Consider the following 22,171-nt stretch of genomic DNA (forward strand, 5'->3'; position numbering starts at 1 on the left):
ACCTTGTCTGCCTGTAACGCATTGCATCTGAATGTGTTGAAGGGTCTCGGACAGCAAACGGGATTATAGGGGTTTCACTGTTCTCTCTGGTGTTATATGCTGGAATTTATTGGGATATACTGGGCTAATCATTGCAATTTAATCCTATGGAAACTTTGTGATATTCTGACTTATACTAGGATATGTTAACGCGTCAATGTAAAAACACCACGTCAACTCCTGTTTCATTGGCGCCAAGTCAAATCTCGCGTTACATGACACACGATTTTGACGCAAAGTTTCCCTTTAACTGGTACTATAATGTTGGCTGCATCTGGAGGGACAATGTCAGATATACGGGATACAATAAACTGACATAGTGCATACCGGGGCGATATCGCCACCGCAATGTCCATTTACGTCAATATGAGTTTCTGCGAGACAGTACCCTGATCTGCACTATTGCCCTGATCTGCACTATTGCAGTTGAATAAATACCCCCCAGCTTACGACTCTTTGTGCTGTAACTACACATGGATATGGTGCCATGGCAGACTGCCGACACTGCGTCTTTATCAAAAGAATAGGTGTGGCAGGAGATTTCCGGTGTCGCGTCTTTTCCGGTATAATAGCGCCACTTCGGAACTGGGGTGCATGCTATGTAGGTCCCAGAGTGCAATCCGTTCTGTATACACTGTGCTATTGTGGCTCAGATGGAACTTTCATGAAGAAATGATGGTGTGTTCCAAAAATATCCAACAAAGCTACTGCACTTATTCTACCCTTCCCTTGTAGATGTATCTCTGACTTCACCACAACAGATACACCAGGGGACAGAAACTGAAGAGCTGGGTACTAAAGCCCCTCTTCTTTTAGACATGTACAGTCACTATGGAGATGACCCTACCTCTGTATAACAGCTGCCGAGTCATTTTCTCGCTTCCGTCTCTTCCTCTCGGCATAGCCTCGGAAGGCCCTGAGAAACCGTTTTTACGTCATTAACCAACCGAGCAAAGACAGAAACCAAAACACCACCACAAAGCCGGGCCTGACGGACACCATGACAAACACACAGAACCGGGGTAAACCAACCCGACCACAGACAAAGAGATGAGGACAACGTGACACATGGAATCAGGAGCACAGCCAGACCAAATCCAGAGGGGCTAGCCCAGTATATATATCCCTCCACTCTTTCCCCGTCCCCCCCCCCCCCGAAACCCCTTATAAAACCCGAGTGATGAGCACATCCATTTACATTACTGGTTAAGGTGTTGGTCTTGAATACACAAGCCTGTAAGTGTGATTGAGTAACTTCATCCCCAGCACCACGTATGAGATTGTAAGATGATTGTGCCTAAATTATTATGGTTCAATTCAGTGCCTCACACAGTGGTAAGGTTACATACAAATAATTAGGATGACTCTCTATACCTAGTCAACAGGTTTATTGTGTGTTTTTGAAAACCGGTATGGTGATCTATGGTTTACTGCTGAGTATCACCAGTGGTTAACCATGAGAAGTGGTTATTTCAGGAGAATTCAAGTTTTAAAAAAACATGCGTCAGGCATATTAACACACACTAATAGTGCTATTACTAATTATTTACAGTACAAAAAGTGCATGCTGAATTAATACGCTCATTATAGCAATAACTGCTGTACATAATATTGTTATTGTAATATATATATATATATATATATATATATATATATAAAAACAACATTACCATTCTCTCGTCCGGTAAAGAAAGACTGCACTCGGTTCAGTAATCATGAAAAACTGTATTGGGCATCTGAATAAAAAAGATAAGTCACCCAATCCTTATCTTTTTTATCTTTTTTATTCAGATGCCCAATACAGTTTTTCATGATTACTGAACCGAGTGCAGTCTTTCTTTACCGGACGAGAGAATGGTAATGTTGTTTTTCTATTATTTGAGACTAGCACCTGTCTATATGAACCAGTACATTGAGTGCAAGCTGTGATGTTTGTTTTTATATATATATATAAATATAATAATATATAATATTGTAGACAACATACAAATATATGTGTAATGTAATGCGTTTCTGTGCTACAGACTAAGATAAATGCACTGCTTTAGTAGACTGCTGCTTCTGACAATTTTACACTCCTAATAGAAATTCTGTAGCTTGATCGATTGTTCATTTAACAGGAGGTTATATTTATTGACTATTTCAGGGCTTCGGATGTCAGCCTAGTCATTTATATACAGCCCGGGCGCGCATCACATGCGCTGGCTGCAAGCCTCCCCGATGTACTCTGCTGTGATTTAATCATGGAATAGTAAAGCAATTCCATCCAGGACAAATCCCCCCTCATTAGCTACTTTGTTTTTGGATTGGTTCTTACAAATCCCTAAATGCGCACACCGCCATAGAGCCAGATTAGTACCCCGACATATGAAATGGAAACCAAGTGTAATACGAAAACAGCATGCAGTTTGTTAATATACAGAGCATGCATTCATGCACAGGGAGTTTGTTAATACAGCTCAACCCCGTTATAGCGCGATCCGTTACAACGTGAATCCGCTTATAACGCGATGCAAGGGTGGCTCCCAATTTTAGTATTTATGAATACTTTACGAACACGATTATTGGTATCTTAAATACTTTATTGCACAATGCATACAATTGTACATTATTTCTAACGCGTTCCGCTTATAACGCGATGTGATTCTTTGGCCCCCACGCACAGCGTTATAAGGGGGTTGAGCTGTATACAGAACAGGCATTCATGCACAGGGAGTTTGTGGGATTACACAGTTAAAGATTTCAACTCTCATTTACATATTGGTCTAATGATTGTAAAACAAAAGAACAAAAAGAGGTACTTACGAGATACTGATCACAGCAAAAGAATGGGGAGAGAAAAAAAAGTGTACAGGGGAAGTTTAAATACAGTTTGTATAATGTTTATGAAGACAGCCTGATCTATACATGTTGGTATTTTTAATTCAAAGTATGTGTGCTTGTCTTCTCTGCTTATGTCTAAACAGAATCCCCCAAGCTGCATCTGTCTGCACACCTGTGTCTGTACTGCATGTACTGAGCAGGGTCCCTACCTGTGACACATTTCCCACCCTTCTAATGCCCACAGAGTTCTCCCCGATATTAATTCTGACTTTGAGGAGCTCCAGAAATGTGATGTCAAGAAATTAGATTTTATTTAACTGGACATTTCTGTGGCGGTATAAGGAGCTAGAACAGATATTGCTCTGGCCAAAATAAAGTGTGTGTGGGGGGGGGGGGGGGGAACGCCTGTGTCAGCTGCTTATCCTCCGAGGTCCCAGCATCTAGGAGCAGCACAAAGCTAGAGCCTCAAACAATACATTCGTACCGGCTCCAAACACCACCAGTGTGAGCGGCTGCCTTCACGGTGTGTCTCTAAGGAACGCGGAGGAAAGCAGGTCTTAGTTCTCCGGGGTTGTTCTAATTCTGTCAGGACGGATACCTCGCTGCTTTAATAAAAACCCTGTGTCAGCTCACTGGCTCAGACACGGGTGTATCTGGAAATGCCTGCTCCGGCTGATTGTGGGATAGGGTAACCTTTCCACCAGTGTTTGCAATAAGTAACTCCTGCCCCTCCCCCCCATATCTGTAATATTAGGCCCGGGCCATAGAGGGGTGGGGAGAGCGGAGGCGCGCTAACGCTGAGGCTCGCCTGCTTCAGTCAGCGCGATTCCACGGACTTGCAGGCGAGCCAGCGTGCGCGAAGGGAGCCGGGGGAGGTGGTTGGAGGCGGGGCAGTGACGTCGCTGGGCCAATCGCCCGCGACGCACTGACGTCAACGTCACGGCGCCGACGCGTTGACGCTGCTTCAGGCTGATTGGATGTTTTCAGCCGACAGCGCGCTGAAAAACAGCTTGGCGCTCGGCTGAAAACTCCAAAGCCTCAGCACGCCTGCGGACGCTCGCGTGAGCCCCCTCTCAAGGCATCTTCATTGAGGATGCAGGGGCTCAGCGCGGAGCGTCCGCACGGCTCAGCACGGCCTGTCCTTCTATGGACTCGGCCTTAGAAGTTGTTAAAAACCTGGTCATTTCCATTCACTTGAATGGAAGCTGACGCATGTTTCACTATTTAGCAGTAACTGCTTTTCCCAATATTGAATAGGAGCCTGTAATATATGATTTGCCCCTTTTTAGATGTTTCTTCACTTAAACATGCAGTGGTTTGGCAAAATTGCCCAGTTTCCTTACATGGGCTAGTTTTTAGACGCTGTTTGTTTAGTGTACTCTAGGTACTTGGCTACAGGGTGTCATGTCGATGTTTCACTCACGCTTGCATAGTTGTGGTCGCAGTCTGAAAGGTAAAGAGGTTTTCTTTCGGAAACCAAGTCCGGATGGGGACATCGTCTGTTGAAGAGAGAGGTTAAAACAATAAACCATAAATGAATGATAAGATATACCCATAAATTCAAGAACCACCAACCAACGTGACCACTACAACAGATAACATGCAGGATAGGCTAACATAAGTGCGTCAAACTTCTATTTCCACAACTACACTCCGTCTCCTAAAAGCTGCAACCACTCTAAATGCTCATCCATCTCTACTATTGTATTTATAATGTTTCTCTACTCTCTGCTTTTGGTTGTCTTATTACAACGTACACACATTCCCAGCAAGCTCAAACTCCCACACCCACCACATCATGAATATATATATATTTATGTCAACAAGAGAGCTACTGGCAATTGCATACAATAAGAGACAGGGGTGCCCAATGCTACATCCCATTGACAAAACATATATGGTAACAAGTATAAAGTAAAATACTTCAATAATAATAATAAATACTTGGTTATTTAGTTAACCCTTTGGCCAAAGCGTCATAAGCCTGCATACCAACGCCAAGATATAACCAAATTAATGTAGGTCCTACACTACACTTGTTACCATATATGTTTTGTCAATGGGATGTAGCATTGGGCACCCCCTGTCTCTTGCTATTACAACGTACAGAGAGAAAAGTATCTTTGTGACCTTATCTGTGGCTCTTTCATCGCAGCAGACGAGGCTGTGACTGACTTTGTTCTATGTTCATCATAGTTTAAGTATTCAGGATGAGTCTCCAGCACTACAGTGTTTGCAGCTCCTCATGTCTATCTGACACGGTGCTTGAAATGATCGCATTGGAATGAATAAACCTTAGAGTTGAGTTTATTTTGTAATGTCAAAGATCTATAAATTAATAATAAATGCATTATTTGGTGCCTTGGATATTAAAATTGTATTGTGAGATCTTGGGTTTAAGATTCATTTGCACAGATTCATCAAGCCGCCAATGCGGGGTATGGCACCCCGATCCTGCCATTGCCTTGATTGCCAGTTGGCGCCGGATTCGGGTGCAATTCCTTGCATCCTGTCTTGTGTTGTCTACACTTCTACACACTGTAAACACACATACACTAACCGGACACTCTGTCGATGCTGTACATGCGTTCCAACTTTTTCCTGCGCCAACCAGACTCGCTGGCCTGATGTTGCTCCAGATCGAATGAGTGCTGCATGGGCACCGTCAGCCGGGCACAGTTGGCGCACTCCTTGGAGTTCTGCCGACTGCCCGCCCAGCTCTTGGAAGGCCTGGTGATGTTGTGGGCACTGCCTGAGTTCTGCAGGGGCTGCTGATGATGATGATGCTGATGGTGATGATGATGATGATGCCTCTCCTCGTGCTCGGCTTTCATCACCACCAGCTCCATGCTGTCGTTCTCGTGGTCAGAGAGCATGGGCCTCTCTCCAGATATGGTGTAGACACGAGGTTTGGGTCCCTCACTGGGGAGCTTCTCTCCATGCTCCTCTGAGAAGCTCCTTTCCAACTTGTTGTCGGAGATAGCAGAAAGACGGCGCTTATTCTGGGAAGCTTGCAACATTTCAGGGGAGTCCTCTTGGACAAGGAGGTGATCTATGAAAACAAATAGGATGTATTACTGATTTTAATATCAGTGCTGTATTGGAAATCATAACCAAGGCTACCCATTTTGAAGCGCAGATACAGACGAGACAACGAGTATTCTAAGGCTTGCCTTAAACTAGCCCAGTTACATGCTGGGTGTAACCTGGCTAGCTTAAGGCAAGTTTAAGGCATTTCTGCATTGACTAATGGCCCATCAGATTAACAGCGGGGGTCCCTGGCAGTCCCCTTCAAACTGAAGGGGACTGCCAGGGACCCCTGCTGTGTTAATCCGATGGGTCATTAGTCAATGCAGAAATGCCTTAAACTTGCCTTAAACGCGACCCAGCATGTACCCAGCATGTACCTGGGTCTTTTTGGCGATTGCCACTGGTTTGTGTTAGAATAACCGTCGGCACTACAGTAGGACTAAAGCCAATAACGATAGTGGGCAGATTTCAATTAACTCATTCTGAGACCCCGGATGCTATTGATAAAAGTCGCCTTGCTGCAAAAATTGGGAAGTTTAAAAAAAAACGATACCCTTTGCCTGCCATCTTCCTCAGCAAACGCCTGTGTTTCTAAACATCAGAACTTTGACTTCGACTGCAAGTCACACATGTAATACTCCGCATTGCCTGCTCAGATGAACGGAGGGCATTAACCCCTTATAGAGATGGGAACTCCCACTCTAGCTGGAAATACTTCATCCAATCTCTTGGGATCCAGGGAGATTTACAGGGACCAATAGCTCTATTTCCCTTTGAAACTTTGCACGTCTTTAATGAGAAGCTTGTTTCATTGCTAAGATACCTGGCCATGCTCCTGCTTCCAGTAGCATTCCAGCAAAATAACTCCCGACCAGAGGAACACGGATATTTGTAGTTTACAGGATACCTGTATTACAGAAAGGAGTGTGCAGCTATTCCTAACTGTTGAGGCTGATGGGATCCGCCACACAGTGCAATGTAGTAATAATACAAATCCCTAAAGCAATGCAAGGGGTGAAAAGCGGAATTAAACATTAGCTGTGCAATGGTATTTACAGCATTAAGCTGGGGCTCAGAGATAATTAAAACCCATCTACCCGTAATTAAAAACAGATTTTCAACACAATCTCAACCCGCTTCCATTACACTCCCCCTCGCCCTCTCTAGTTGCCCTCTTAACTTCTTCTCGGTTCAATGATTCTTGTGGAAAAGGCAAACGAGCTCTTAATTAAAACAAAGACAGGTTGTCTAGTCTGGTGAAATCTGCTGGTTTGCAAAGCAGCAAATTTTATATAGAATAAAGTCAAATTGTTGTAGAAATTATCTGTCTTTTTAATTCTGCAACAAACATCAGCCTCAAGCCTCGCAACTCGGGATGTAGATGTAATGTATGTATATATATCTTTATTTATATAGCGCCAAAAGTGTACTCAGCGCTTCACAAAGAATACAGTACAGGGAATTATAATGATACATTGAGCGCAGCAAAATTAGAGAACAGGAAAGGAAATCCATGCCCCGAAGAGCTTACAGTCTAAGTGGTATGTTGGGAGACTTACAGAGACAGATAATTCACAGAGGTCGTTATAAGGTGGGAGGCAGGGGGGGGGGGGAGTTGCAGGTATACCCGGCGTGTGACTATCGAACATCACACGAAAGGCCAACCAGAACTGTAGCTTTCTGAAGGTGATGCGTGTATACAGTTTTGTGAAAAAGAAAGTACACCCTCTTTGAATTCTATGGTTTTACATATCAGGACATAATAACAATCATCTGTTCCTTAGCAGGTCTTACAATTAGGTAAATACATCCTCAGATGAACAACAGCACATGACATATTACACCGTGTCATGATTTATTTAACAAAAATAAAGCCAAAATGGAGAAGCCATGTGTGAAAAACTAACTACACCTTATGATTCAATAGCTTGTAGAACCACCTTTAGCAGCAATAACTTGAAGTAATCGTTTTCTGTATGACTTTATCAGTCTCTCACATCGTTGTGGAGGAATTTTGGCCCACTCTTCTTTACAATGTTGCTTCAGTTCATTGAGGTTTGTGGGCATTTGTTTATGCACAGCTCTCTTAAGGTCCAGCCACAGCATTTCAATCGGGTTGAGGTCTGGACTTTGACTGGGCCATTGCAACACCTTAATTCATTTCTTTTTCAACCATTCTGTTGTAGATTTGCTGGTGTGCTTGGGATCATTGTCCTGTTGAATGACCCAATTTCAGCCAAGCTTTAGCTGTCGGACAGATGGCCTCACATTTGACTCTAGAATACTTTAGTATACAGAGGAGTTCATGGTCGACTCAATGACTGCAAGGTTCCCAGGTCCTGTGGCTGCAAAACAATCCCAAATCATCACCCTTCCACCACCGTGCTTGAGAGTTGGTATGAGGTGTTTGTGCTGATATGCTGTGTTTGGTTTTCGCTAAACGTGGCGCTGTGCATTATGGCCAAATATCTCCACTTTGGTCTCGTCTGTCCATAGGACATTGTTTCAGAAGTCTTGCGGTTTGTTCAGATGCAACTTTGCAAACCTAAGCCGTGCTGCCATGTTCTTTTTAGAGAGAAGAGGCTTTCTCCTGGAAACCCTTCCAAACAAACCATACTTGTTCAGTCTTTTTCTAATTGTACTGTCATGAACTTTAATATTTAACATGCTAACTGAGGTCTGTAGAGTCTGAGATGTAATTCTTGGGTTTTTTGCATTTTCACTGAGCATTGCACGGTCTGACCTTGGGGTGAATTTGCTGGAACGTCACCTCCTGGGAAGATTGGCAATTGTCTTGAATGTTTTCCACTTTTGAATAATCTTTCTCACTGTAGAATGATGGACTTTAAATTGTTTGGAAATGGCCTTTTAACCCTTTCCAGATTGATGGGCAGCAACAATTGCTTCTCTACGATCATTGCTGATGTATTTCCTCCTTGGCATTGTGTTAACACACCTGAATGCTCCAGACCAGCAAACTGCTAAAACTTCGGCTTTTATTGAGGTGGTCACACTTGCTGATGATCAATTAATCAAGGGCATTTGATTAGCAGCACCTGTCTGCTACTTAGCATCTTAATTCCTATGGAAGCAGTAAGGGTGTACTTAGTTTTTCACACATAGATTCTCCATTTTGGCTTTATTTTTGTTAAATAAATCATGACAGTGTAATATGCCATGTGTTGTTGTTCATCTGAGGATGTATTTACCTAATTTTAAGACCTGCTAAGGAATAGATGATTGTTATTATGTCCTGATATGTAAAACCATATAATTCAAAGACGGTGTACTATATATATATATATACATACACACACACACATACATATATACACACATCCCTCCCCCCCATCCATCACTTTTACATACAAAGTCCGGCGAGATCAGTGATTTGATGCACCCCTTAGTGTAGGGGTGGCCAACTCCCGTCCTCAAGACTCCCCAACAGGTCAAGTTTTAAGGATATCCCCGCTTCAGCACAGGTGGCAGATTGAGCCTCCTGTGCTGATGCAGCGACTGAGCCACCTGTGCTCAAGCAGGGATATCCTGAAAGCCTGACCTTTTGGGGGGTGGGGGGAGCTTGAGGACTGGCCCCGGGAACCCCTGCTCTAAACCTAAAGAGGTTTGGTACCTGAACTGGATTGCACATTGGTACTGTACAGTAAAGCTCAGCACAATTACTTTTATTAATGACATTTTAAGGTTTGTAGCATCACACCCCCTATCCTGCATAACCAGCAAGCAACTAGTCTTCGTTGAACAGATCTGCACACACTTGCATTCAGAGAGAAATCCCCCCGAAAAGCAAAAAAATAATGTGTTTTACGCGCAGAGAGTAGAGGCCAGGAGTAAATGAGCTTTTCTGGGACCTGTTTACTTGCTTTGTTCACCAACGCAAGCGTGTTTCTGGGATGGGACCCTGCTGGGTTTGCTGGGTAATGAAGAAAACAGATCAATGTAATTAGTTTCAATAAAATGTTACTTGACACAGATGCTTTCTATTGGGACTCAGAGCCCCACAACGCGCGGGCAAAGGTTCTGCCAGCTGCTGCCATTTCAGAAAATGAACCGGCGTCTGCTCACTCATTAAACGGATGTTACAATCATTTCGGAGTGGCATGAATGGCTGGTGGGATCTCAGAGCCTCGGCCGATGACGATGGCTGTTATGGTGTCATGCGGTCTTGCAACGTAGCCGATATTTTTGGAAAACGTATGCTTTTAATGCACTTTAACCAATGCAGAGAGGCAAGGCGCCTCTAACCAATGAAGTGCGCCTCTCCTGCGGTAGACGGATTTTCAGGTAGGACCACGAAGCATGTCCTTCATTAGACATGTACTGGATATAAAGTATGGATGGAGTGCCCTAGCACTAACTTTGAAGTAAGAGACTTTTGTTTGAATGTCATTGCAATCTTTGGTTACATCCAGTGGCGGAACTAGGGCAGCGCGAGCGGGGCACAGAATGGGCACAAAGATTCAGCTATCGAAGACAGGCCCACTGACAAGGGGGGGAGTGGGGGCATCTGTCCTGGGCCTGTCGGCGGATGGCGGCTGCTTGGTTGGGCTCCCCTCTACCACAAGGAAGATCCCCCCCCCCCCCCTGCTCCACAGGTAGGAGCCAGGGGAGGGGGCAAGCCGATTGGGGGGGAGAGGCAGTGTGAGAGAAGAGGGAAAGCAAAGTAGAGAGAGGGAAAGAGGGGGTTCTATAAATTGAGCAAGGGGGGCACAATTGATTGAACTTGCCCCAGGGCCCAAAAATACCTAGTTCCGTCTCTGGTGGCATCGTTCTATATTTTTGTCTCTCAGACACCATACATCAGATTGTAAACTCAGGGATTTAATGTGTTGATGTCAGTGCCGTATAAGAATAAACTATTATTAACATTGGGGTAGGTATTCCGATAAAGCAGAATAGTTTTGTGAGTGGTTGGACTTGTGAGCTTGCAACCAGTAGTCAAGCTCGTCACCAGCGGACAAGCTCGTCACCAGCGGACAAGCTCGTCACCAGCGGACAAGCTCGTCACCAGCGGTCAAGCTCATTCCCAGCAGAATATCCATGTCTTAAGGCCGTTGGTAACACTTTTTAATGCAGTGCAGAATTTTGTCAATGAATGGGGATACCTGGATCTATTGGTCATCAACCAATAGCGAGATTAAAGCCAATCGTTATTTGAAACGATACATTTGCTAAGTCCTACAAGGCATAGACCAAAACATTCTTTCTAATACACCATACTTGATGAGCACACAACTTGTTTTCATTAGTTAACACATTTGCATCAGTGCTGTGCAGTATGTCTTACCTGAGCCGTTCATGCTGTCGGGGTGTGTCTGTGAAAGATATTCTCCAAAAGCCCTCGCTGCTCTGGGCATTAAAATCCCATAGGGAAAGAACGAGGGGGGGGGGGGGAAACAGATTGAAAAGAGTTAGGAGGAGGATTATGCAGTCACACACCAAACTATACACAGTTACATAGTAAATGAGGTTGAAAAAAAAAAAAAGACATGTCCGTCGAGTTCAACCTATGTTAAATTTCGACGAAAGATACTCATCCTATACAGTAGGGCCCCGCCTCTTAGTGATCTGCCAATACGGCGGTACTGTTTCCCGACTGCAGTCATTTTTTTCGCACATGCACAGAAGGGAACTCAGATTCTGCGCATGCGCAGAAGGGAATGCCGAGTCCGTGCATGCGCAGAAGGGAATGCCGAGTCCGTGCATGCGCAGAAGGGAATGCCGAATCTGTGCATGCGCAGAAAGGAATGCCGAGTCCGTGCATGCGCAGAAAGGAATGCCGAGTTCGTGCATGCGCGGAAGGGAATGCCGAGTTCGTGCATGCGCAGAAGGGAATGCCGAGTCCGTGCATGCGCAGAAGGGAATGCCGAGTCCGTGCATGCGCAGAAGGGAATGCCGAATCTGTGCATGCGCAGAAAGGAATGCCGAGTCCGTGCATGCACAGAAGGGAATGCCGAGTCCGTGCATGCGCAGAAAGGAATGCCGAGTCCGTGCATGCACAGAAGGGAATGCCGAGTCCGTGCATGCGCAGAAGGGAATGCTGAGTCCGTGCAGGCGCAGAAGGGAATGCCGAGTCCGTGCATGCGCAGAAAGGAATGCCGAATCCGTGCATGCGCAGAAGGGAATGCCGAGTCCGTGCATGCACAGAAGGGAATGCCGAATCTGTGCATGCGCAGAAGGGAATGCCGAGTCCGTGCATGCACAGAAGGGAATGCCGAGTCCGTGCATGCACAGAAGGGAATGCCGAATCTGTGCATGCGCAGAAGGGAATGCCGAGTCCGTGCATGCACAGAAGGGAATGCCGAGTCCGTGCATGCACAGAAGGGAATGCCGAATCCGTGCATGCGCAGAAGAGAATGCCGAGTCCGTGCATGCACAGAAGGGAATGCCGAGTCCGTGCATGCGCAGAAGGGAATGCCGAATCTGTGCATGCGCAGAAAGGAATGCCGAGTCCGTGCATGCGCAGAAAGGAATGCTGAGTCCGTGCATGCACAGAAGGGAATGCCGAGTCAGTGCATGCGCAGCAGGGAATGCCGAATCTGTGCATGCGCAGAAAGGAATGCCGAGTCCGTGCATGCACAGAAGGGAATGCCGAATCCGTGCATGCACAGAAGGGAATGCCGAATTCGTGCATGCACAGAATGGAATGCCGAGTCCGTGCATGCACAGAAGGGAATGCAGAGTCCGTGCATGCGCAGAAGGGAATGCCGAGTCCGTGCATGCGCAGAAAGGAATGCCGAGTCCGTGCAGGCGCAGAAAGGAATGCCGAGTCCGTGCATGCGCAGGAGGGAATGCCGAGTCCGTGCATGCGCAGAAGGGAATGCCGAGTCCGTGCATGCGCAGAAGGGAATGCCGAGTCCGTGCATGCGCAGAAGGGAATGCCGAATCTGTGCATGCGCAGAAAGGAATGCCGAGTCCGTGCATGCGCAGAAAGGAATGCTGAGTCCGTGCATGCACAGAAGGGAATGCCGAGTCAGTGCATGCGCAGCAGGGAATGCCGAATCTGTGCATGCGCAGAAAGGAATGCCGAGTCCGTGCATGCACAGAAGGGAATGCCGAATCCGTGCATGCACAGAAGGGAATGCCGAATTCGTGCATGCACAGAATGGAATGCCGAGTCCGTGCATGCACAGAAGGGAATGCAGAGTCCGTGCATGCGCAGAAGGGAATGCCGAGTCCGTGCATGCGCAGAAAGGAATGCCGAGTCCGTGCAGGCGCAGAAAGGAATGCCGAGTCCGTGCATGCGCAGGAGGGAATGCCGAGTCCGTGCATGCGCAGAAGGGAATGCCGAGTCCGTGCATGCGCAGAAGGGAATGCCGAGTCCGTGCATGCGCAGAAGGGAATGCCGAGTTTGTGCATGCGCAGAATGCTGCATTCTGAGACGCGCAGGTGGGAGAAGAAACGGGAAATCGCCGGTGGACATAGCATGTGTGCACTCTACACAAAAAAAAGCTACTGTATGTTCTGCTTTTCGGCGAGGGCTTGGAACCGAACCCGCCAAATGTGTGGGGCCCTACTGTATTTGTATTTACAGTATTTGAATCCAGAGGAAGTCAAACAAAAAACCCCAGTGAAACATTATCCAATAAAGCGGAAAAAATAAATTCCTTCTAGACTCCAATCATGGAGATCCGATTTCTCCCTGGATCAACATCCTTCCCATGTTTACTTATTAGCTATATCCCTGTATTCCTTTCCTTTTCAAACAGATGCCCAACCTTTTCTTAAAGATATCTATTGTATCTGCCATCCCAGTCTCCATAAGTAATGGATTCCACATTGTACCTGCCATCACTATAAAGAACCATTTCCTTTGTTGCACCTACAATGCATCCAAACCGTAAAAACAGCAAGTATTTAAAAAATGATGGCCATTATGGAGTATCCACAAAAGTATTTTTAAAAACAGATGGTTTTTTTTGTTTTTTTTTATTAAGGGATAACAACTGGAGGATTTCACAATGAAGCTGTGAATAAGCATGAACCGGGTAATCCAAAGACAAAGAAACGAGACAGCTAAGTTTAACTGCACCTTTGTCAACTTCTTTGCAAGAAAAGCCGCACAAGATGCAGCACGCCAGTGTTTCAAATCATGATAACAATGTGGACGTGGCATGCTGGTAATTAAGACCGCAGATATGGACCAAATACTATATTTCCACCTGAGAATGAGGCCAATTTCCATTTTTGTTGACAGTCGCACAAATTGGCTTCTTGGCTCGTCTCTTTCCCTTGTCCCTTTTTCCTTAACACCCGTAATCATCTTGTTTCAAGCCCACGCTAGATCTATAAAAGTCCATGTAGACTCACGCCCACAGTTACAGCCTCCCGTGAAATGGGCATATGATTTTTCCAATAAATGGGCCCCAAAGGGGGAATTCTATTTAGATAACCAACCTTCCGCAGTGCTGTTTTCCTCCCCTATGTACTTTGCAGCGCTCCTTGCCGTTATGTAATCTCAAAAAGCACCTTGGTGGCACGAATGCTCAACTGGAAAGTCTCTTAGTGTTGGCGATGAGGTTGGTGCCCAGTGTATGTCTCGCTCATTTGCAGTGAGTCATCTAGCACGGGTGCGCAAAGTGGGGGGGGGGGGCGCAAGTTTTTTTTACGGGGTGCACGGTAGTTGCAGAAGCCCCGTGCTCTTCCCCAAGGCATTAAAATGAAATGTCTGGGGATCGCAGGAGGCCTCTGCAATGTCTCCTACTTTGTCTCCGGCAACGCGGCGTCAAGTGACCCCCGCGGGTGTCATGTGACCCCGCGGCGTCAACGTGACACCGAAGAAAAGCAAGGAGGGGGGTGCGAGCTGGTAAGGAGAGCAGGCAGGGGCGCGGGCGGGGGGGGGGGTTTGCACACCGCTGATCTAGAGCATACTCATTGCCTGTTAGCATTAATAACCTCATAAATGTCAATTGAGTCTCATGTGTTGGTCTGTTTTCAAAATTGTGAGAACAGAAGTGGGGCAACAAATGGATAAAGATGCTAATTCTATGTAGCCCCCTGCATGTCCGCCCTGGTAGCTGCAGGCAGTGCCAGAGTTAAGCAGTCCTCACCAGGCTAAGCATGTGAGGCAGTCGGAGTTGATACACAAGACAATTACTGCAGGCACCCCACGCAGCTGTATTCATTGTACATTGGATCAGAACTTATATTGCTATTCTATTACTAATTGATTGTGAAGCAGCTTTGCATGATGATACCGACATTTCCCGGTAGCTAATAACTTGTCAGGCGATGGTGTCGCTTTGCAACCATTCAAATATTGTATTTGTTTTATAAATAAAAAAAAAATCAGTAATTTAATGAAAGTCTTCTTTATAAACCTGTCCTGTCTGTGAAAGTCACATCCACAGAAATTCTTATCTTCATTAGTGGGGTAAGGATTGGACAAGGAGTTGCTGCCTGCACTATGGACCCTGTTTATTAAACAGTGCTACTCCATCAGATAACTTCCAGTACGGACTAGTGAATATGGACCATTGTAAGGTGTCTTCCGACCCTCAATGTGTCTTATGGAATACCACTGCTTATTAAATGTGGTCCTATATAGTCTGATGGATATGTCATATATATCTATCAAGACACGGGTATGGGTAGGAACTCCAGCTGTTAAGGAGAGCGAACCAGTGGTCAAAATGTGATTGTTATTGGTTATGGAAGGACATCTGAGTAACAGTACTTTTTCTTATTTGTAAACCCAGACTACAACTCTTTGTCTATTTACTAACGGTTCCACTTTTTAAATAGACAGGTTAGAAAGATGCTCTCCCTTTTTGCTTTGATAGCATAACATATTTTATTCTTCATTCTAATATATGACCCAAATAGCCTAACCACAATATTTAATAATCGTTTTTAAATCTGGTAGAGTACCAATAGTTATTTTGCATCACTCTCGACAACTGATCCTACCCCCCCTCCCCCCCCCCGTGTGTAGTTCATATTGTCATTATACATGGTGCAGATATTATGTTGTAGCACTAGATGGAGCTATTTATCCCAGTTTCAAGGCAGAATACTATGTCATAATAATAATAATAATAATAATAATAATAATAATAATAACAACTTTATTTATGTAGCGCTTTTCTCCCAATGGGACTCAAAGCGCTTCAAAGAGGAAAATAGAAGAAAACATTTCAGCACCCTGCACTCGTGGCTACTGTCCCCCACCCACAGTCACTCTTCCCAACCATTGTGGCCAAGCACTGCCATCTACTGCACTTATTCCCTCACCTGCTGTCTCTGTAACTCTCCCAACATCCCACTTAGATTGTAAGCTCTTCAGGGCAGGGATTTCCTTTCCTGTCTAACTTTGTTTGTTGCCCTTATTGTACTCTAATTCCCTGTACTGTATTGTCTCCCTTGTAAAGTGCTGAGTACACACTGGGCGAGAGAAGAAAATTGATGCAACACAAACTTTTTTTTTTTTTTTTACAATTCTACTGTGCTTGTCACCTTTTTGCCCTCCTGTGTAGATACAGATGTAGCCACGCTGCGGGCGAGGGGGGGGGGGGGGGGTCCCACAAAGAAGCATGGGCCCCCCGCTACGTGACCGCGGCAAACACTGTCTTGTGCTTCTGCTTCTGTGACAGCGGCGCAGAGGAAATGAAGTCTTACTACAGTACATCTGTATTTCAGTATTTGTAGGTATTGGGGGAGTGCGTAGAGATGTGGGAAACTCTCGCAGGAGGTCGCAAACCGTGGAACATTTACCATTTTTGGAGTTAGCTGAATATTTGGCAAAAATGGCCAGATTTGCTTAGCGTAGGGACCACGAATAAGGCCACAAGTTTTGTTCACTGCCGATTTTTTTCACTGAAAGTTTCCGATAATTGCAAACTTAAAGACTCGTTTTGTGATATTATTAGCCTTTTGAGGCTTGGCAAAATGTTTGGCAAGGAGTCGAATTTGGGGGGGGGGGGGGCAGGGGGAAATGCATTGTGGGCAATTTCTCACGTCTCTAGGAGGGAACGAAGCAGCTGCCATTTCCTTTGCAGGTATAAAGGGAATATGACATTGCCAGCCTGACTTTGTCATCATCAGATCATGATCCAGTTCTTGTTTGTTTGTTTTTCTCTCTCTGAACTGTCCTTAACCGTTCTGGAGTTTGATGGGAACGGGGCAAATTAGGGCTGGACTACAGCCACATCATAAAATGGAGCTACCCTCTTATCTGCTGATAATAAAGATGTAGGAGCAGATATCACAAAGCACCAGCAAATAATGCAACTAGGGAAGCTACTGTAATTCTTTGCAAAGTCATGAAAAGCCGGCAGTGGCCCAGCTTACTCCTGGTGTGACTTCACAGCAGCGTGTGTGACAATTTGTTCCCCGAAGACCACATGGAGAGGTGTAGAGATTTGCACCCAATGAATTAGTCAACATCCCAGCATGGCTGATAGAAAGTAGTGATGTGTGGTACGTAAAGGGATAACATATATCATTAATGAGAAGATTGCGGAGAAAGCTCTCTATCACTGCACTCAAACCCAATGTGATAAAACACACCCTTCGCTAACAAGATACAAATAGGAGCAATTATCCTAAATATTTGAAATAAGAAAGGGGACCTAACACTCGGTATAATGCGGAGTTAGATTGGACAGAAATAGCCCAATACCAAGTAAGGCGGATAACCGTATTCCCGTAATGTCAGCAAGTGTGGGCTTAATTATGGTTAATGAGACGTTCCATGATGTCCCTGGGACTATCTGCAGTAATGATGCATAGTAATGTATCCCAATAATAGTGACACAAGGAATTACAGAAGGCTGTGATGCCACATATATCCCTGCAACAGCACAGGTGGTTCGATCAGTGGCTCAGTCAGATTGAGCCACCGATTGAGTCAACTGTGCTGAAGCAGGGATATCCTTAACACCTGACTCGAGGTGTGCAAACTGGGGGGCGCGCCCCAAGATTTTTCGGGGAGGGGGGGGCACGGGCAGTTGCGGTTAAATTAAATGACGGGGAATCGCGTGAGGCCCCTGCAACTTCACTTACCGGGATGTGACGTCACATGACACTGCGGCGTAATTTGACGCCTGTTGCCATGGCGACGCGGATGTGATATAACATGACCCCGCGGCGTCATTTGACACCAGCAAAAGAGGTAAGGGGGGCGCGAGCATGGATGGCAGCCGGCGGGGAGAGGGCGCAGCTCAAATAGTTTGCGCACCCCTGTACATCGTTCTACCATGTGCGACATTGTACAGTGTTACCGCACAAAGAACCATTCGCACCACAATGGTAAAAATAGATGTCTCTCATTACACACATTAAGCAGAGTCGCAGCTACAGGATCATCTTTTACCATTGTAACACCTCCTGATTACCATATAAAAGAGCTGATTTCGGCATTGCCTGCTGGTAAAACCACTAGTTTAATATATGATTGCAGATCCCAATTGGAGACCAAATGCCAGCTTCTTGTCCCCCTGGATAATTCTCTCTGTCTCCCTATGTGTACCTCCTGCAAACACCAAAAAACAGATCACCTCTTCGAAACATGTATTCATGTTTCTGTACTTATTGCTGTGTACAGTGCTACGCACACTGCCAGTGCTATATAACCTTATACTCCAAATATGATCTGATTTCCAAATCTAAGCCAACCATAACTACTGTATGCTCTGCACTTTGTTTCCACAATCTAACGCATACTATATGTGATAAAGTAATAAATTATTACGTTTATATTATATTTAACAGAATAACGTTGTGTTAACAGCTTTTAGAATGCTAGCAATTAACCTTTAGGAATTGTTACTTGAAATATATACTTTGGCAGTCCTGGGGCGTTTACTAAACAGCGGAAAATAAAATGATTGGGGATCAATAACTCTGCTCTGATATTAGTTTCATATGTTCAGTACCGGTTATCGGAGGATGGGACAGGTTAAACCGTGGCTTAGGTCTAATACTGCACAGTGTATGACCTCCCGTGATTACATCTGGTGATGTGGTATGGAAATCAGAAGTTCGTGTCCAATGTAACAATCAAGTAGTCGGCCCCGGAAATATGATATTATAATAAAGTCATCCGCATTTAAGCTGCAATGGTTTGATTTAGCCTCTTTATAGAAAGGAAATGTATACAGGGATATACTGAAGCTAATAAGAAAACATGGGAAGGATGTTGATCCAGGGAGTAATCTGATTGCCTATTCGGAATCAGGAAGGAATTTATTTTCCCCCTTATGAGACAGCATTGGATGATACTTCACTGGGGTTTTGTTTGCCTTCCTCTGGATAACTATACTGCAAATGCAAATATAGGATAAAGTATCTGTCTTTAGCATAGGTTGAACTTGATGGATGTTGTCACCTCATGACGTTATCATGACAGATGTCTTTTTTTTCAACCTCTTCTACTACCATATGTAACAATGTACAGTAACTATATTTAAGAGATAGTGATCAGTTCATATACACTGCGCATGGTTCTGCAATCGGACCATCAATATTATCTGCTACATGATCTTCTATTCACTCTCCCAAACATTATGGGGAATGTGTCTGGCCTCTGGAGAGAGGAAACAACGTATTCTTGCTGAGGTCATGGTTATTTCGATGGAAGGAGTGATAACCAAGAATAAAAATAAGAGCTGTTCACGCCAGCAGACCACAAGTGCTCAGGTATTCCAGCTCTGTATGCCAAATGCAGCTGGACTGGGTTACTGCCTGGATTAAAGAGCTTCCTTCGCAGGCTGATTTAGCGATGGTTTATGCAGCCACGTTAAATGATATATCTTCATTGAGCTTTACATTACCATGGGTTGGGAACTGAGGAAGGGTGGCGTAGTGGTTATAGTAAGGTATTGGTTGTGAATATACACGTGTGTGGGATTGAGTCCGAGCTCAGCTGGTTATAATCCCCGTGTGACTTTGGGCATATCACATAAAACGTGCAACAAACATTAAATTGCAAGGTCTCCTAACTGTGGGATTATATTATTATACTATTATTTAATGATTAAACTAAGCAAGCTTTAAAGCAGCATGTGCAGATGTGGCCCTAATACTGTAGTTCAAAGGAGCAACCTCACCCCATGCACCCCACACACAATTATTTTAACCTTCGAAGAACTGGGTGGTCCTGTAGATCTTAACATTGATGCTCCCAGCACCAGGGACCCCCAAGATACCGGTAATAGTTACCGAATTTGTTGTTGTTTCTTACAAAATAATGACATACAGTATATGGGTCCAGGGTCACCTATAGAACATTGCAACATGGTTGCAACTTTCTATTGCCAGATGGAGTTGGCCTTGAAGGCTCACTGTAGATCCAAAACCTGAAAACTCTGGATCCTTTAGGCTATTGTCTTCTCTGAGAAGGAACCGTCCACCTTATTGTGCCTGTAACAATATGTCTGTTGTGTTCATGTAATGTACTCACCAGGGCCCTCCATTCCCCAGTGCAATGTATTAGATGTTTGCACTCTATAATCGAACAACAATAATAATTATCATTACCTGGATAACCCCAGGTTTTTCGTCTCTTTTAGATAAATAAGCGCTTCAGGCATTAAATACACTCCTTTAACCATTTCAGCGGTGAGAGGCATTTTTTTTCTCCATGTTACACTACAACCCATTGCACGCCTCACAATTATCACACTTTTCAACTAGTTGGCTGTTCGCAGACAAATGATTTACACCAAGCATGCATTTTGCGGTGAAAGAATACCATGAAAGCCTGAGGGGCAGGGTAATGTGGAGATACATTGATGAAGGGAACCATTAGGGAAATTGATTCAAATGGGATATGTAGGTTTTTGGGGTGATGGCATGGACTGAACACAAAGGGAAGGTTATAGGTGAGCCAAGCGATCGGGGTGCTGTCTGCTTCTTATCTAAAAAGGGGTGAACCTTCTCTAAATGTACATTCACTGCCTAAGGACCCTGCAATATATTGCATTGCAGGCCCATGTAGATACAAAGGATGTAAAATGGAGCAATTCTGCACATAGCAGTCAGCTGCCCATAGATACAATGATTCAAATATCCATTTGTTTGGGGATTATGGAGCAAAATCACATTATGTAATATCTCTGGTTTCTATTGAAGCTTTATAAAGTCAGGTGCTGTGTTTGGTGAAAATCCATGATACTGACAGCCATGGAGGCTCACCCACTGTAAATGAGTGAAACTCACATTCACAGGGTGAATGAAGCTCACTCCTAATGAGTAGTGAGTTGATATGCAGGAGGGATGGATGAGATTTATTAAAGTATTAAAAGCACTGCAGGATTTGCGTCTATAGTAGAATAAGCCCCTTTACAGGCAACTTGGGGGAAAATGGGGTTTAAAAAATAAATAAAAGATCTGCATGTATCATATTGTAATCATTATTATTTGGGTTACTTCTTACAAAGCATTGGCATCTTATGCAGTATTTGTCACAATACACCCTGATGCAAAAAGCTTACAATTTAATATTTCACTGCCTGGGACAGGCGAATAGCCCACGTTCACCAGGAGTGGACACAGGGATTTAAACAGGTTTCACCCACTTCCAAAGCCGCTCCCGGCAAACCCACCCATCTCTCTCTTCCCTTGCCCCACTGCCACATACTTTCTCCACCCCCCTCCCCCCCCCCCCTCACCCCAGATTATCAGCAAAGAGATCACTCACCTAACTTTGGCTGCTACATTGGAGATTGTGTCATTCCTCAGCGCCTTCCTCTTGGAGACAGCTGTGCCCATCCTTGGCTAAAAAGAAGATTTGGGAACACATCCGACGAGCCCAAGAGGTACAAGGCTGTACAACAAAGCTGGGAGGGATATATAGGTGCCTGGAATCAAGGCTGGAAGTGGCTAGGTTGGTTCATGTAGGGTGCACTGCCCTGTGTGATGCTTCCCATGGTCCAGGTGGACTAGACATAGAATGACAGCAGTGGAGTTCTCACCAGTGCAGACCCTGCTGTCCAGCTTATCTGTGTCCTGCTCTCTCCTTGAGTGCAGCAGGAGGGGAATGCAAATCTCCCACACACAGATATACACACACACACACACACACACACACACACACACACACACAGAACATCAGGAAGCGGGTGCCATACATGGGCAAAGGATGTAATCTCTCCACTCTCCTCCTCCAGCAGCACTGACATCATGGGGAGGGGAGGAGAGCTGAGGCAGAGCCCAGGGGAGGGTGGGAATATAGGCAGGGAGAATAATGTGCTTTACATGAACACAGCTCGGTGGGTCAAATGGTCACTTTCTATGTAGCTGTGTGCAGGCAGAGAGAGGG

General features: G+C 45.0%; 1 protein-coding gene across 4 annotated transcripts in view; it reads right to left on the reverse strand.

The window, feature by feature from the left end:
• Nucleotides 1-21,959, reverse strand: part of NSMF (NMDA receptor synaptonuclear signaling and neuronal migration factor) — a 42,580-nt gene extending 20,621 nt beyond the window's left edge. The window contains exons 1-6 of one of the 4 annotated variants that reach the window (XM_075579163.1): nt 21,551-21,959; nt 11,198-11,259; nt 5,423-5,914; nt 4,286-4,361; nt 2,845-2,850; nt 887-955 (exon numbers count right to left, since the gene is read on the reverse strand). In XM_075579163.1, coding sequence (XP_075435278.1) covers nt 887-955; nt 2,845-2,850; nt 4,286-4,361; nt 5,423-5,914; nt 11,198-11,259; nt 21,551-21,621 — 776 coding nt within the window. In that variant the 5' untranslated portion in view covers nt 21,622-21,959. The remainder of the gene's footprint in view (nt 1-886; nt 956-2,844; nt 2,851-4,285; nt 4,362-5,422; nt 5,915-11,197; nt 11,260-21,550) is intronic. The other 3 variants (XM_075579161.1, XM_075579160.1, XM_075579162.1) reach the window with 3 other exon arrangements.
• Between the last annotated feature and the right edge of the window lie 212 nt (nt 21,960-22,171).

This window comes from Ascaphus truei, chromosome 21 (assembly GCF_040206685.1).
Source record: "Ascaphus truei isolate aAscTru1 chromosome 21, aAscTru1.hap1, whole genome shotgun sequence".
Taxonomy (NCBI): domain Eukaryota; kingdom Metazoa; phylum Chordata; class Amphibia; order Anura; family Ascaphidae; genus Ascaphus; species Ascaphus truei.